Genomic DNA, 12738 nt, shown 5'->3' on the forward strand with positions numbered 1-12738 from the left:
GGTAAGTACATACACTGCATCTCTATACCCAGATCTTCCAATGTCCTCAGTGGATGAAATAAAAATATTTTTTGCTAATCTTCAAGGTATATTAGAAACCTCTTAGCAACTAAGGATATTACCACAAAACACAGGATGGGTATTTCACCCTCTTCCTTCTTATAACATAATTATAAAGACAGGTTTTATGGCTGACCCCACTAAGGCTTTCAGTAGGTTACATGACGTCTGTTTACTAAACTCAGATTAGATGCCATTGTGACATGCACTCTGCATTGTGCTGTAGGGATAAGCACACAGTATGCTTGTGCAATGGGGTATCACAGGCAGCAGTCTTTGGAGGGTAGGAAAAACAAAATGTGGAAAAAGGTTTTTTTTATATATATATATATATATATATATATATATATATATATATATATATATATATAAATAAGTGTCCAGGGTGTGCTGTCATGTAACAAGACAGACCACAGCGCGTCACTCCAGGATTTAGAAGATGAAACTGTTTAATCAACGTTTCAAGGCTCTACCGGCCTTATACCCTTCTTTGTGCGAGCACCCAGGTTACATATCTCTTTTTGAAGAATATTGAGTGCCGAACCATACCCCATATATATATTATATATATATACACACATATATATATATATATATACAAATATATATACATATATATATATATATATATAGATAGATATATATCTCTCTCTCTTATGGTAGAAATTATGTTTAAAGTGACAATGTTGGCCTTTACAGCTCACTGTACACCTATTCAATTTCTTACATCAGTTTACACTAGAAGGGCAGTAGAATCATTAGGTACATCCCTTCACATGATCCCTGCAATGTATAACAGAGTGAGAAAACAGTTGCCGTTACATGCTCTATAAATGAAGGCAATATCCTGCTTACATCATTGGTCTGTGTGATGGTCTGGCGCCTGATCTGGTGCATGGCGGTTTTGCTGATTGGCCTCTTCAGCCCCTGATGTTTGGCTGGGCTAGGGTTATAACCGTATACTCTGTTACTCTCACCATGCCTATGGACCAAAGCAATAGAGTAACCCAATTTTTGCTGGCAGACATAGAGAACCGATAGTCCAACAAATACAGTGTACAGAAATCATCACATACCTGGGGAGCTTGCCGGCATCCTCAGTCTCCTGCAAGGCAGCAGAATGTCAGGCAATCATTAACGTGTACAGTACAGAGAAGTGCAACACACCCTGACCAAAGATAAACGTGCCATAATAAAGTAGGGATTATTCTTAGTCATAGGGGATTTACAAGGAGTTTCTTCACCTTTTCTGTCATCTGCAGTAATTGTTTATCACAGCCACTATATACAGCATTCTCTGATTCAGCACCACGGTTCCTGTTCTTATAAAGCCCACACACTAGATATTTAGAAGTCAGTCAGGCCAGTCTACATCACAGCATGTATCGGTCTTATCCATTTATTCTTTCCAAGCACTGAATGCAGGGGATCTTAAAGACCTGGTTATACACATGTACGGTGACGTCCAAGAGAGATCCAGATGCTCAGGATGCGCAAGTGTGGGGGAGTCTACACCAGGAAAGGAGTAAATGGCAGGGCAATTTAAAGCGCTGGTTCTGGAATGGATGGACGGGTCTGGTGTACAGTGATTACAGAATGTATCGTTTAAGAGATTATTACCTACCTGACAATGAGATTTTCAATGATACAATTAGAGCAAAAATGGGAAAGCCACTTTACTCTACGTAGTGAAGGACCCACTTCAGCTACAGACACAGGTGGACTTGACACATTGTCCCAGGTTGTAATTTAATTCAGAGAGAGCAAAGTTTGTGCTGTGGCAAAAGCTGCAGCATGCTACCTTCAGTTCTTATAATGACAGTGCTCTTTCCGCCCCCCCCCCCAAAAAATCTATCCACCAATCAGAGCGCAGGAAGCCAAAGTACCCTCAGACGGCGAGGGACTGAAGGAAGTGTAAGCAATTGGGTCACCCACAGATCTGATTAACATTGAGCACCAAAAAGAAACGAAAGGTTATTGTAAGACGTATGGGGTTTTGATTTGATGGCATATTATAATCTATACACAGTATAAAATAAAGTCTCTGGTAGGCGTCTGTCTGTGTGTTCGGGATAATCTATAGAACCACTGGACGGATTTTGATGCAGTTGTCACTACTGTATAGAGCATGTGTGGAGGAAGGTTTAGGTGTATGTAACATTAATGTATGATAAAAGGATACTGAGCAGTGAGGATTTTAGTGAAACAAGTCAATGATGAAACAGACATCGGGGTGCTTTCTTGGCTGACGCTGCCTAAACCGCTATAGATATATCACAATGATGGACTTTATATTATACCATGTAGAGATTGTTTCGTATTATCCAGTTTCTCCTGAAAAATTGATGTAAGCCCTGTTTTCTGATACAGAAGCCTCAGAAGGAGCCTGGGCAGTGTAACCTCCGGAAACATAACTCCTCAGAGGCTATGTCCCCTGCCCCTAACACCGCTGTACATATTTTTACAGAGCAGTTTAATAGTGGTTATCACTCTCACAGCCAGACATAGTATAGAATATCACTTAACAGAGACTGAGTCTCAGCTGCAAATTGTGCCACACCCGCACCATACCCATGCTTATGGCCCAGAATAGCAGAATAAGTACAGGGATAGCAACAAAAGAATGATAGTTTTTAGCAAAGAAAACAGACAGAGCTAGCATACAGTCACAAACAAATGCAGAAAACAGTAATACCTGCACTTCATGGCACTTCCTTAAGTCACCTACAAAAACTTAGTGTCTAGTAGGAGAAAAGTGCTACATGCACTGACCACCAACCAGAGGAGAGGTCTGTAGGGGGACCCGTACTCCGCACTGCCTGTGCTGATCAGTGACACAGCCAGGAGAATGACCGAAGAACTCATGGGGAGGAGGAGCCGGAAACAGGAAGCTGTCACAGATCAAGCCAGACCACAGTGGAAAGGCGTGTTGAGCAGCGGGAAGGAGCCGGCTGTTAGACAGGGAAAGCTGCCTCCCCTGGCCAGCGTTTAACCCCTGGGACGCTGGAGTGTCCTGCAGAACTCCAGTTTGAAGTCCCTGGCGGTTTAGTGTGGACACAGTGCCTGGCCACACTTGCTGTCATCCCCAAGGTCACCCCCAACCCTGGGGGAAAACAAGACTGTCTCGGCTCCCCCCACTGCGGAGCGTGCCGCTTACCTGTGAGTAACAGCCCCACTGCAATACAGTGACCCGACTCCGGCCGGGCACCAAACGAAACTGAGGAGCCTCCGGCCCAGGGGTGGGGTATAGAGGGAGGAACCGTTGCATCCTGGGAGAAAAATTTAACTGCATGGTGCCCGGATGTCTAAGTCATCACCTGTGGACCTTCTATGGACCCTGAAGTAGAAAGACTGTGACCTGATCATGCCCTCCAAGACCTGGAACCCCAACGCTGTCAGCCCAAGACAAAAGCACACACTACAGGATAACCAAAATAGTCACCCTAGATTTTGCAGTAACCTAATATAGCCACAGAGTGTAGTGATATTTGCAACACAGTCCAGGTGATGCCCGCACAACCCAGAGTGGAATCCACGCAGGTGATTAGATGTGTGCCAACAGCAGATGGTACGCACCACAGGTACACTTGCAGAGCTGGAGTTGGACGCGGTCTGTGTGCGGCGTGGGAGCCGCGGAGCTGAGAGATAATACATAGCGGTAGATGGAATGCAGACAACAGCGGTCTGTGTGCAGCGTGGAAGGCGCGGCGCTAAGATGGCATACAGCGGAGATGGTAAACTGTCCCGGTGGTTATCTGTATGTGGCATGAAAGCCGCAGCGCCGAGAGGCAAACAGCGATGGTACAAGTGGGCAATGATTGCGTTTCAGCAAGGACAGGATTCACAGAAGAAAGCTCTGTAAGCACAGGAGACACCGAGCCTGGAACAATCCTCAGGAAGGAACACAGCTGTTCAGGCAATGAGTCTTTCCTAGGCCTGGAAATATATAGGGAGTTGTAACAGGTAATTGTCAGACTGACCAGGTGAGCGGTAATCACTGGGATAGTCTGTTGGAGGTTTTAGACACAGCAATGAATGAATATTTAACCCTGAATGGGCGGCTAAGACCACGATTTGTGACACTGCAAATGCACAACCCAGAAAGATTTGGAGCTGAACGAGACACAAGCCCAGAGAAAGAGCTGACAGAAAACATCCAGCACCTCAAATGCACCTCACCACTACTTCCATGCAGCTGAGAGCGCAGACAAGGGGGGGGGGGGGAATCTGCAGAGAGAATCACGTGGCCCGATCAGGTGCCTTGAGGCATGGGCGTCTGAGGCACAATCTGTAACTTGTCCTTCCGTTTATTATACTAGTAAAAGGACCCAGGATATCCTGCAAATGCTGGGCTAAGGTTCCTACCATCTTCCTAGCCATGGGAGCTGTTTACGGGTCCCGCTTCCCACTGCGCATGCATGTTGGAGACGGATCAGACCGCAGCAAATTATTACTCAGATATGCGCATATAGATTACAATGGAGCCTTTGTACTGTATAAAGAAGCCGCCATCAGTATAGTCAGAACCTTGGAGGAGACAACCTAACATATGACTTGTTGTAGGAATGTAGCTTGGCTGACATGTGGCAGGATTAGGCAACTCGGGAGTCCTGCAGCTGCTGTGGCAAATATAAAGGCTGAAATTACAAGAAGTAATAAATATGCCAACACTCAGGATACTGAGAAAATATACAATAGCACTATTACTACTATGTGCCCAAATGGCAGGAGATCCTCCTCACCTTCCTGTCTTCCTCTTTCTTTGGCCGTTTCTCTGCATCTGGTATATCTCCCATTTTAACGAATGACTTGCTGTCCGTGTCCATGAAGGTGTCAGCCATGGTGCTGGAGCTCAGCCAGGACGCCACCTTGTTTTTGGAGGTCTCCTCCGGCAGCTTGCAGTCTGCGTTCTCTTCTTGGCTGGTCTGTCTGGCTAAAGCAGGGTGGGCAGTTTCTGAGGTCCCGTTTTCTTTCTGACCCTTGGTTTGCCGGCGGGTGGCATAGCTCCGCCACACAGAGCTAGTCGCAAGGTCCTCGTTCTTCCCAAAGTTGTCATTGGAACTGTCTTTGGACCCTCCCTGTTCATCGCTGCCTGAGTTTTGTTGTCCTTCTTCCTTGAGGTCCACGCCGCTGCCGTCGGAGGAAGACTTGACATCGCTCTCGTAACCGTCTTTGTAATTCTCCACGCTTTCAATGTGGTCCAGATTTGCAAAGTACTCGTCGCCCATCTCCAGCCCTTCCTTGTCTGCGAAGTCATCGGTCAGGATCTTACCTGGGAGGAAGCAGAAACTGAGATCACCAATTGGCAAAGGTTGTAAATGGACAACACCTGGTAGAGTTAAATGTATACTAGAGGGTATAATAGCCCACAGTTGGGACAAGCCCCTGGTGTTTTAACAAAAAAAAAGTGATGTACACAGCAGTTCCTATGGCAATATAAGCAGCTGACAAAGCTTACTTCACCTGAAACTACAGGCTACTTTTTACCGGAAGCTATTGGCAATACAGAAAACGGCTCCAACTACTCGGTCATACAAAGCGATAACAACTCTCTTTCATTCCGTCATCTCCCATTTACCTACCCCCCAATTTACGGTTTGTCAGAAATGATAAAATTAGTTGTGAATCAACACAGAATCACAGAGATCCGTAGTAATATCTGCTAAGAGGAGCTGGTACCACAGTAGAAGAATGAGTATTACTTGTACGCATCTGACCTGGACAGGTATAAATCACCCTCCGGGCTTGGTGGCCAGAGGGAGCGCAATCTGCTCTTACTTCTGGTAATGCTTAATCCAAACACTAACTGGAAGGGGTGGATTGGAGATGGGGCACTACAAGGAAAGGCCTAAAAGTGGGAGACCCTCTAGTTTTATTACTTTTAAAATCATAAACCACCTATTTGTTTCTGAATATCTTTGCATGTGTATTTGTAGCAGATTCAGTCAGCGTACAGAACATACACTGCACATGCCACAGACCAATTATCGGAACTATCGGCATGTCCGACAGACACATAATTAGTTGTCGGTGGCACCAATACTCTGTACAATTATCTGGGCAATATCAGGCTGATGAGACAGAGATTTGTGTAGTTCATGCCCAGCACCAGTCTCTATTAATGGACACACTTACACAAAGGGTAAAGTACTGACTGCAAACATTTGAGGGACTGAGTCCTGAGAACCTCAAATAGTTTCCGATTATGATAAAGTGAAAATATACATGCTATTTAACATGCGTGTTTGGTTCTAACCCAAAGATATGATTTGGGTTTATGAGAATAAAAAAACATAATAAATAATTCAATATAATTGAACATACACAACTAAAGAGACACAATAGCTACAGATGATATTTGCAATTTTATTCCACAAATCTCCAATTCGCACAACTATAATTTTAATCTGCAGTATTTAAAATGACTCTTAAAAAGGAAAATAATAAAATCTAAAAATATCAATAAAAAACAAGAGATATGGTAAGAACTTACCTTTGTTATCTCTGTTTCTACGAAGTCCATAGGGTCCACAGGGTGACCTTGGGGTATAGCTGGATCCTGGATCCTCGGGCACCACGGAGTTAAAGCTTTTAGCTGCTCCCAGGATGCACTTGGGTCCAACCTCCCCTATACCCCGCCCCCGAGCCACAGGCACCTCAGTTGGTAAGCAGCCCAGGCCGGAGGAGGAGACGAAACAGAGAGAAGGAAGACTGGAACACACAAGAACCATACTCACAGAAATGGGAGACGGAAAACCGGTGACCAGTCACAGAGCCCATATGAAGCCAGGTGCGTCAGGGCGGGTGCCCTGTGGACCCTATGGACTTCGTAGAAACAGAGATAACAAAGGTAAGCTCTTACCATATCTCTTGTTTTCTACTTCAGGGTCCATAGGGGTCCACAGGGTGACCTTGGGGATGTCCCAAAGCAGTCCAACTAAGGGCGGGGACGCTCCTGTGCTGAAAGGAGAACCCGGCGCCCAAAGGATGCATCCTGAGAGGCAAAGGCGTCAAACGCATAGAACCTCAAAAAGGTCTGAATGGAAGACCAGGTGGCCGCCTTACAGAGCTGAACAGCAGAGGCGCCACGGCTAGCAGCCCAAGAAGGGCCCACGGACCGAGTGGAATGAGCCTTAACAGAGGCTGGAACAGGTAAACCCTCCTCCATATAAGCCTCAATAATAACAGAACGAAGCCAACGGGCTAGAGTCTGTTTGTTGGCAGGCCAGCCCCTCTTGTGAAAACCAAAGAGGATAAACAAAGAATCCGACTTCCTCACAGAACTAGTCCGGTCCACATAAACCTGGAGTGCCCTTACAACGTCTAAGGAAGTCTCCCCAGCCGAAAGATCAGGTGACTGAAAGGCTGGTACAACAATTTCCTGATTAATGTGGAACCTGGAAACCACCTTAGGCAGGAAATCAGGACGAGTGCGAAGCACCGCTCTGTCCTGATGAAAAATCAGAAAAGGGGGACGACAAGAAAGCGCCCCCAAATCTGAAACCCTCCTGGCAGAAGCAATTGCCAAGAGGAAAACAGTCTTAAAAGTTAGCCACTTGAGCTCCACTGACTCCAAGGGCTCAAAAGGAGGACCCTGTAAGGCCCTAAGAACCACCGCCAAATCCCACGGGGCCACAGGTGGCACAAAGGGAGGCTGGATTCTCAAAACACCCTGGAAAAAGGTGTGTACGTCCGGCATAGCAGCGATCCTGCGCTGGAACCACACCGACAGACCAGACACGTGTACCTTCAGTGAAGAAAGACGTAATCCTAAGTCCAAACCGGACTGAAGGAAAGCCAGAATACGCGAAACTCGGAACACCTGGGGATCATAGTTTCTGGCCTCGCACCACTGAAAGTAAGTGTGCCACACTCTGTGATAGATCCTCGCGGAAGCAGGCTTGCGCGCCCTCAGCATGGTGGTAATAACGGAGCTAGAAAAGCCCCGAGACCTCAGGACGGCTGTCTCAAGAGCCACGCCGTCAAAGATAGTCGACCCAGATCCGGGTGAAGACAGGGCCCCTGAGACAACAGGTCCCGCCGTTGAGGTAGGAGGTACGGAGCGTCGATGGACAGGCTCCGCAGATCGGAGTACCACGGCCTTCTGGGCCACCAGGATCAGTGTGCCTCCGTCCTGTTTGAACTTGCGCAGGACCCGAGGCAGCAGAGATATCGGAGGGAACAAGTAAGCCAGTTGAAACAGCCATTTCACCGACAGCGCGTCTATCAGACTTGCGCCTGCGTCCCTTGTCCTTGACCCGTACACAGGCAGCTTGTGATTGTAACGGGACGCCATCAGGTCCAGCTCTGGCAGCCCCCACTTGTCCACGAGTAGTTTGAATACCTCTGGATGAAGCGACCATTCCCCGGGATGCACATCGTAACGGCTGAGGAAGTCTGCCTCCCAATTGAGGACTCCTGGGATGAAAACTGCCGAGAGAGCTGGAAGATAGCGCTCCGCCCAAGCCAGGACGCGGGACACCTCCGACATCGCAGCTCGACTGCGAGTCCCTCCCTGGTGATTGATGTACGCCACCGTGGTGGCGTTGTCTGACTGCACCTGAACGGCCCTTCCGTGAAGAGCGGTGCCGGACGACTGCAGGGCTCTGTATACTACCCGCAGTTCCAGGATGTTGATGGGAAGAATCGCTTCCTCCGCCGACCAACGACCCTGAAGTGACAAGGAGCCTGTCACCGCCCCCCAACCCCGGAGACTGGCATCTGTCGTGAGCAGAACCCATTCCGGGATCCAAAAGGGGCGCCCCTCCAGGAGATGCGCTGTCTGCAGCCACCAGGCTAGGGACAGACGCACCTCCGAGGACAACACCAGCATCTGAGAGCGGATCCTGTGTGGCAATCCGTTCCATTCTGAAAGAATCAGCCCCTGCAGGGGCCTGGAATGGAACTGGGCAAACTCCACCATGTCGAATGCCGACACCATGGACCCCAAAACTCTCATCGCTGAGTGCACCGACACTCTGCCACTGCTCAGACAACTGTGAATCCGCAGCTGTAAGGAGGAGACCTTCTCTGGAGTCAGAAAAATCCGTTGCTGATGAGAGTCCAGCAGGGCCCCCAAATGAACCATCCGTTGTGATGGGATGAGGGAGGATTTCTTCCAGTTGATCAACCAGCCGTGCGCCTGTAGACAAGCGACCGTCAGGTGGAGATGCTGGATCAGTACCTCCGGGGAGCTTGCCAGCAAGAGGAGGTCGTCTAGATACGGTAGCAACCGTATCCCCTGGCTCCGAAGGTGAGCCGCCATGACCGCCATCACCTTGGTAAATACCCTTGGTGCCGTGGAGAGACCAAAGGGTAGAGCCCTGAATTGGTAGTGGTTGTGGAGAATAGCAAACCGCAGAAACCGTTGGTGCGATGTTGCTAAAGGCACATGGAGGTAGGCGTCCTGGATATCCAGGGAGACCATATAATCCCCCGGTTCCATCGCCAGTATGATGGAACGCAAAGTTTCCATCCTGAATTTGGGAACCCTGAGAAACCTGTTCAGGGACTTCAAATTGAGGATGGGGCGATGAGAGCCATTGGGTTTCTGCACCAGAAACAGCGTAGAGTAATACCCCATCCCACGTTGAGACTGTGGTACGGGTATAATGACCCCACGCCGTCAGCAAGGCCTCTATGGCTTCCTGAACCTGCAAGGCCTTGGTTTTGTCCTGAGAAGGACTTGTGCAAAAAAACTGGCAAGGCGGCCTGTGCCGAAAAGACAGGGCGTACCCCTGGGAGACCACTTCTCGCACCCAGGCATCCGTGGTGGTATTGTGCCAGCACTGGGCGAATTGAAGAAGTCGGCCTCCCACTCTGGGGTCCCCCAGAGGGAGGCCCGTCCCATCACGCAGAAGGCTTATCTTCTGGCTTGGAAGAAGGGCGCCTAGCACTCCAGGCCTGCTTCTTTGGCTTTGAGGCGGTCTTGGGTGCGGACTGCCTCGGGAAGGACTGACCCTTTGCCTTGCCCTGAACCCGAAAGGAACGAAACGCCGAGCTCCGGACCTTAGCAGGTGTAGTAGCTGAAGGGAGGAAGGCTGACTTGGATTTTGCCAGGGTATCTACTATTTTGTCCAGGTCCGGACCAAATAGTAATTCCCCATTAAAAGGTAAGGCCTCCAAACCTTTCTTTGAATCCGCGTCTGCTCTCCAAGACCGCAACCACAAGGATCTACGAGCAGACACTGCTGCCGCCGAAACCCTAGAGGTCAACAGGCTCGCATCCAAAGATGCTTCTCCAATGTAGGAGGCGGCATCTCTCATCTGTCCTAACAACGCCCTCTGGACGTCCGGAGATTCATCCGTAAACGTGTCCTCCAAGGCGTTGGCCCACCCCTCAATGGCCTTGGCCACCCAGAAGATGGCCATGGACGGCCGGGCTACAGCCCCTGAGAGAGAATAAATAGACTTTAGACAAGTCTCCACCTTCCTGTCCGTAGGATCCTTCAGCGAGGATATAGACGGCAATGGCAAAGTAGCACTCCTGATGAGGCGTGTTACATGGGAATCGACTGCAGGCGGAGTTTCCCATTTCTTACAATGCGCTTCCGGGAATGGATAATTGGACGCCAAGCGTTTCTGTGGCAGGAAACGCTTACTGGGCGTCTGCCAGGCCACCGCCATGTGATCAGTCAACTGATCAGACAAGGGGAACGCTGTAGAAGTAACCTTAGCTTTTTTAAAACTAGGATACCTTGACTTGGGAGCGGGTGCCTCATCCTCAATCAGAAGAATAGCCCGCACCGCCTTAACCAGAGCCCGCACATTGATGGAAGACTGAGGCTGAGTCATCCTGTACCTCACCATCGTCCGAGGACCCCTCAGAATCCGAAAGATGCGCAGCCTGTGCCATGACTGAGCGTTTAGACGCCCTGGAGGGCACGTCACTGCGCAACATCGACTGAAAAGCCGAAGATGCTGCCGCCAAATCTTGGACAGTGTGGGAAAGCGCATCCACCCAGGGTGGAGGAGCTGTCACAGGAGCCTGAAACGGCACCACAGCCGGCTGTGCCACAGGGGTGGACTGAATATACATTGGCAACCCCGCATAGGGACCAACAGGCTGAGACCCCGGGGGAGTCTGCAATAATTGTGGGACACCCGGGGAATGGGGGATGGCAGGCTGGGGCAACGCCCTAGTAGGGGCGGCAGTCGGGACCGACAGACGGTCCGCGATGGACACCAGCACCTGGGAAAACATCGCCCATGGTGGCTCCTGCGAAATGGGAGGTTTAGACGTACCAGGGACCGCCTGGCACCGTCCGCACAGGCCGTCCTGTGACAAATCCTCCCTATCCACTCCTGCAGAACAGCGCCTGCAGGAGAACAATGCTGGAGCCCCGGAGTGCTCAATCTCCTCCTCAGACATGACTTAGGAAGAAAACGTGCGCACTCACCAGTGTGCTGAACAACAGCCCACAATATGGCACCGTGTAGCACACAACTGTATGTGACGGACCTCACAAATACGTGATCTATATAGGTGAGGTCAGTAGAAACACCCTTCCCCCGCACACCTGTAGGGCTTGTAGGAGAAGGAAAGGGATAGGTACAGGCTGACAGTAAGTAGAAAAAAGACACAGACAGGCAGCACTAGCAAAAGTCACATACCATGCAGGAAGATATACTCACTGCACCTTTCCACTACAATCAACCTCCCAGATTCAGTATCTGGGAGGGCTATAGCGCTGTGTACACTGTCCTTGTCGGGGGAGAGGTACACAGGGGGACCGGTCCGCGTGCTCCCTGACAGTATCCACGCTGCCAGTAAGAAAATGGCCGCTGGAGACCTCAGAGGAGGAGTGGCCCGAGTAGCTGCAGCTCAGCGACGCCAGACTCCGAGCTGAAAGGCGCGCTGAGCTGAGGGGAGGAGCCGCTGACAGGGAAGGCTTCCTCCCCTGGCTAGCATATTAACCCCCGGGTTGCCGGCATCCCGCTTGCCGCTTAATTACCCTGGTGGTCTAGTGGTCTGGCGGGGTATGCCTCCGATGGAGGGGGGGCCCGCCGCCACCGCTAGCGCCCCCGGTCTGTCCCCTAGACCGGGGGCATGGGACTGCATATGAAAGGCATTACCCGCGCACCGCCGCTAATCAGCGGTGCGCGGCTTACCTGATCTCCCCGGCGTCTTCCGGCAGCAGTCCCGGGGGAAGCCAGAGTCCGGCTAGTACAGACTCTGGCTTCCCCCGCCGCGATCCCCAGTTCAGTGCTGGCGTCGCGGCGCCAGCAGGGAGAAGAGCGGCAGCGTGGGCGTCTGTACAGACAGCCCATCGCTGCTGCTCTGGAGAAAAAGAAAAAACTGTAGTCAAAAAATAAATAAATTTAACTAAGTTAAAAAAGCTTTAGGGGGCTGCTCCCGACTCCGGCCGGGCACCATCTTAAACTGAGGTGCCTGTGGCTCGGGGGCGGGGTATAGGGGAGGTTGGACCCAAGTGCATCCTGGGAGCAGCTAAAAGCTTTAACTCAGTGGTGCCCGAGGATCCAGGATCCAGCTATACCCCAAGGTCACCCTGTGGACCCCTATGGACCCTGAAGTAGAAATGAGCGATTTTACTATAACATAAAATGCACATGAGGGAAGAGATCTGACTCCCGTACATAATGTTACAGTAATACCCAGCAGGAAGCTGGAGGAGAACCATACACAGACGCACGGGCCTTCATTTCTGCCTTCACTGC

General features: G+C 50.1%; 1 protein-coding gene across 4 annotated transcripts in view; it reads right to left on the reverse strand.

Moving 5' to 3' along the window:
- Positions 1–12738, reverse strand: part of SETDB1 (SET domain bifurcated histone lysine methyltransferase 1) — a 60326-nt gene that overhangs the window by 14089 nt on the left and 33499 nt on the right. For 2 of the 4 annotated variants that reach the window (XM_088467647.1, XM_088467649.1), the window contains exons 16-18: positions 4803–5332; positions 1137–1165; positions 916–1042 (exon numbers count right to left, since the gene is read on the reverse strand). In XM_088467647.1, the coding sequence (XP_088323773.1) occupies positions 916–1042; positions 1137–1165; positions 4803–5332 (686 nt within the window). The other 2 variants (XM_088467650.1, XM_088467648.1) reach the window with 2 other exon arrangements.

This window comes from Taudactylus pleione, unplaced genomic scaffold (genome assembly GCF_031769625.1).
Source record: "Taudactylus pleione unplaced genomic scaffold, aTauple2 ptg000073l, whole genome shotgun sequence".
In the NCBI taxonomy this organism is placed as follows: Eukaryota; Metazoa; Chordata; class Amphibia; order Anura; family Myobatrachidae; genus Taudactylus; species Taudactylus pleione.